Below are 5,255 nucleotides of genomic sequence, written 5' to 3' on the forward strand. Positions count from 1 at the left end.
CCCTCTTGATCAGGTCTGAAGACCACTGTCTCAATCGGATCTACGGGACTTGCTGTTTTGATGTACCCCTCTCTGGACTTAGCCTTCGGGTCGGTGCGGGACTTCCTCCCCCTGACAGACGCGACGAGTACGCCTCCACGGGGGGCAAGAAGACGGATTCCCTGGGTCCTTCTGGTAATAACTTGATACGTTTGTCTAAAACATAGTAATTTCAAACATTTCTATACAATCACATTGTGTCTCTCTACTATGCGTGGGAATACTTAAGAAAATATTTCTTAAATAAAAATCACGTGGAGCTGATTTCCTGGTGATTTTTACAGTATTTTATGGCCAACAATAAAAATTTGTTATAAAACATTGTTATATTTTGCTCAGAAAACTCGGGGGCCCAAATAAAACCACTCCCGGGCCAAATTCAGCCACCAGTTGGGGAACCCTGACTTACAGATTCATGATATTGGCTAAACTATTTTTTAAACTTATCTAGATTGTGTTTGTCCACACATATAGCCTCTGTCTGTCTGTCTCTCTCTGTCTCTTTCTGTCTCTCTTTCTCTCTCTCTCTCTCTCTCTCTCTCTCTCTCTCTCTCTCTCTCTCTCTCTCTCTCTCTCTCTCTCTCTCTCTTCTCTCTCTCTCTTTCTCTCTCTTTCTCTCTCTCTCTTTCTCTCTCTCTCTCTCTCTCTCTCTCTCTCTCTCTCTCTCTCTCTTTATCTCTCTCTCTCTCTCTCTCTCTCTCTCTCTTTATCTCTCTCTCTCTCTCTCTCTCTCTCTCTCTCTTTATCTCTCTCTCTCTCTCTCTCTCTCTCTCTCTCTCTCTCTCTCAATATGTATATTGCAGCAAATGTAAAAACATGCCCTTCCACATCTCCTCTGCTTCATAGTGCTGAGTGTGAGACAGAATACCAATCTCCCTGTGATCTCACTGCAGCACTTTCCTATTGGTCGTTGTGGCGCTGACATTCCTGATGCTTCACACACACAGACACTGGTGGGGGGGGGGGGGGGTGGTCAGGGGGAAGGAGAGGGGGCTGGCTGGCTGTATATAAACGAGGGCTCTGCAGCGTCGCTGAGCTGGTGCAGTGCAAGACACTCGCTCATCCTCACCGATGGTCTGCAGAACAAGGGGGACTTTAAAAAAAAATAACATCTGAAACAAAAAAACATCCTACATTAACAAAAAAAAATCTTGAAAAAATAACAAAACAACAAAAAATCCATCATGAGCTACGATCCTTATATCTCCTACCGCCGCACTTGGGACAGCTACCGAGGCTCTTCTCGACCTTCCACCACCAAATCCTTCATGTACTCCCCTCTCTACTCCTCCTCTTCCTCCCGAGCCCTGGGCCTGGCGGCTGGGAAGCAGCGTCCACCCGCCTCTTCCTCACTGCCGGATGCGTCTGCACGGATGGACCTGGCCGAGGCCTCCAGCCTCAACACAGAGCTGCTGGGGCTCCGCAGTCAGGAGAAGGAGCAGCTGGTGGGCCTCAACGACCGCTTCGCCACCTACATCGACAAGGTGAGGCGCCTGGAGCAGCAGAACCGGGCCCTTCTGGCAGAGCTGGAGGCTCTCAGGCGGAGACAGAGGGACCCGTCTCGTCTTCAGGGGCTCTACGAGGGTGAAGCCCGGAGCCTCAGGGCTGCAATCGACCAGAAGACAGGAGATAAGATGCGCATGGAGGCAGAGAGGGACTACCTGAGGGACGTGTACGGGCAGCTGAAGGAGCGCTATGAGGAGGAGGCGCAGTGCCGTGTGGATGCGGAGGAGGCCCTGCAGAGGGCCCGGGAAGAAGTGGGGCGGGCCATGCTGTCTAACTGCGATGCAGAGGCCAGCGTTGTCTCCCTGGCCGAGGAGATGGGCTTCCTGAAGAAGGTGTTTGTGGAGGAGCAGGCAGAGCTGCAAGCCCAGGTTGTGGCGGCTAACGTGTGTGTTGACATGGAGGTGAGCAGGCCAGACCTGTCTGCGGCACTCAAGGAGATCCGGGCGCAGTACGAGCGGCTGGCCAATAAGAACATGCAGGCGGCCGAGGACTGGTACCGGGGGAAGTTTGAGTCCGTGGCGGAGATGGCATCGAAGAACAACGAGGCGGTGCGCTCCATCCGGGAGGAGACCATGGAATACCGCCGGCTGCTCCAATCACGCTCCTCTGAGATCGAGGCCCTGCGGAACGTCATCGAGTCGCTGAACAAACAGCTGGAGGAGCTGGAAGAGCACCAGGGGGGAGAGGTCACGAAGTACCAGGTACAGAACCACTCAATCAATCAGAACCAGGGGGAGAGGTCACGAAGTACCAGGTACAGAACCACTCAATCAATCAGAACCAGGGGGAAGAGGTCACGAAGTACCAGGTACAGAACCACTCAATCAATCAGAACCAGGGGGAAGAGGTATAAAACCAGGGGGGAGAGGTATAAAACCAGGGGGGAGAGGTATAGAACCAGGGGGAGAGGTATAGAACCAGGGGGGAGAGGTATAGAACCAGGGGGGAGAGGTATAGAACCAGGGGGGAGAGGTATAGAACCAGGGGGGAGAGGTATATATAGCACCGGGCGGAAAAGGTATAGCACCAGGGGGGAGAGGTACATGGTCTGAGAGGGAGATACGGTACACAGTGACAAAGGTATAGATGTCATAATGTGACCATTTCAAACTGGGGTAAGAACATAGCCAAAAACTCTTGTAGATATAGATGTGATCATGTGAAAGAGCAGTAGCAGGCTGCTAGCAGCACACGGGGTAGCTTACTCTGATGCTGCTGTGACTCTGATTTGGTCCCGACTCTATATGGAGAGTGTTTCACTGCACCAGCTTTCCCCAACCCCCTTCTCTCCTCTCCTACCCCCACCTCTCCTCTCCTACCCCCACGTCCCCCCATATCTCCTCTCCTACCCCCACCTCTACTCTCCAACCCCCACCTCTCCTCAACCAACCCCCACCTCTACTCTCCAACCCCCACCTCTCCTCAACCAACCCCCACCTCTCCTCCCCAACCCCCACCTCCCCCCACCTCTCCTCACCTCCCCCAACCCCCAACCCCCACTTCTCCTCTACTACCCCCACCTCTCCTCTCCTACGTCCACTCCCCCCCACATCTCCTCCCCCCATCTCTCCACTCCACTCCACTCCTCCCCACCTGCTCCTCTCTCTCCTCCCCTCCCGCACTTCTCCTCCTCCCCACCTATACATTCCACTCCTCCCCACCTGTCCACTCCACTCCTCCCCACCTGCTCCTCTCTCTCCTCACCTCCCCCACATCTCCTCCTCCCCCCACTTCTCCTCCTCCCCTGACCTATCCACTCCAATCCTCCCCACCTCCTCCCCACCTCCTCCTCTCTCTCCTCAGTAGTAATAGATCAGTCTGTGCAGGGAGTCGTCGTGGTCATTGTGTAGAGGTGATGGTCTCCCAGGTTTGTCAGTATTCATGGACACCTCCATAAGGAGACAAAATGACAGAGGAAGGTCATACCAAAGCTGTCATTCAGCTGAATATGTCCTTCCACTGTTTCTATATTTAGAAGAATAAAGATCTGGTCTGAGACCTGGGCTGCATCTCAATACCACCAATGTCCCATATAGTGTACTACACAGGGCTCTGGTCCAGGGTAATGCATTACATAGGGAACAGTTAGGGTGTCCTTTGGAACACAGGCCCTTGCTGTTTAATGGACCTGATTTTTTTTCAAAGTGATATTGTTTCAGGTGAGGATAAATGGTCTGTTGTTTCAGGTGAGGATAAATGGTCTGTTGTTTCAGGTGAGGATAAATGGTCTGTTGTTTCAGGTGAGGATAAATGGTCTGTTGTTTCAGGTGAGGATAAATGGTCTGCTGTTTCAGGTGAGGATAAATGGTCTGTTGTTTCAGGTGAGGATAAATGGTCTGTTGTTTCAGGTGAGGATAAATGGTCTGTTGTTTCAGGTGAGGATAAATGGTCTGTTTGTTTCAGGTGAGGATAAATGGTCTGTTGTTTCAGGTGAGGATAAATGGTCTGTTGTTTCAGGTGAGGATAAATGGTCTGTTGTTTCAGGTGAGGATAAACGTTCTGGAGTGCGACATCAACGAGGCAAAGCAGGAGATGTCTCGCTACCTCAGAGAGTACCAGGACCTTCTCAATGTTAAAATGGCTCTGGACATTGAGATCGCGGCATACAGGTAACCTTAACCCTGGTCAGCCACTACCAGCCACTACCAGCCACTATCAGCCACTATCAGCCACTCTCAGCCACTATCAGCCAGTATCAAAATACATCAAGGTTCATTTGTCATACGCACAGTATGCAGCAAGAAATACACAACACAACGAAATCATTTACTTTCAAACATGTCAATCTGGATCTACAACAACTTGTGTCTGATACGACCAACACAATGATACGACAAACACATTGATACGACCAACACATTGATGCGACCAACACATTGATGCGACCAACACAATGATACGACAAACACATTGATACGACCAACACATTGATACGACCAACACAATGATACGACCAACACAATGATACGACCAACACACTGATATGACCAACACATTGATACGACCAACACATTGATACGGCCAACACAATGATGTGACCAACACATTGATGCGACCAACACAATGATACGACCAACACAATGATACGACCAACACAATGATACGACCAACACAATGATGTGACCAACACATTGATACGGCCAACACATTGATACGACCAACACATTGATACGACCAACACGACGATACGGCCAACACAATGATGTGACCAACACATTGATACGGCCAACACAATGATGTGACCAACACATTGATACGGCAACACAATGATGTGACCAACACATTGATACGGCCAACACATTGATACGGCCAACACGACGATACGGCCAACACAATGATGTGACCAACACATTGATACGGCCAACACATTGATACGACCAACACGACGATACGGCCAACACAATAATGTGACCAACACATTGATACGACCAACACATTGATATGACCAACACATTGATACGGCCAACCCAATGATGTGACCAACACATTGATACGACCAACACATTGATACGACCAACACATTGATACGACCAACACAATGATGTGACCAACACATTGATACGACCAACACGACGATACGGCCAACACAATAATGTGACCAACACATTGATACGACCAACACATTGATACGACCAACACATTGATACGACCAACACAATGATGTGAACAACACATTGATACGACCAACACAATGATGTGACCAACACAAT

The 5,255-nt window shown here is 50.0% G+C and overlaps 1 protein-coding gene across 1 annotated transcript; it reads left to right on the forward strand.

Moving 5' to 3' along the window:
- Positions 1–1,087: 1,087 nt before the first annotated feature.
- On the forward strand, positions 1,088–4,158 carry LOC139402801 (neurofilament light polypeptide-like). The gene is made up of 2 exons (XM_071146719.1): positions 1,088–2,246; positions 4,030–4,158. Exons 1-2 carry the CDS (start codon positions 1,224–1,226, stop codon positions 4,156–4,158), a joined length of 1,152 nt encoding a protein of 383 aa, XP_071002820.1. The 5' UTR covers positions 1,088–1,223.
- The last annotated feature ends 1,097 nt before the right edge of the window (positions 4,159–5,255 follow it).

Source organism: Oncorhynchus clarkii, unplaced genomic scaffold, assembly GCF_045791955.1.
Source record: "Oncorhynchus clarkii lewisi isolate Uvic-CL-2024 unplaced genomic scaffold, UVic_Ocla_1.0 unplaced_contig_2454_pilon_pilon, whole genome shotgun sequence".
Lineage (NCBI taxonomy): Eukaryota > Metazoa > Chordata > Actinopteri > Salmoniformes > Salmonidae > Oncorhynchus > Oncorhynchus clarkii.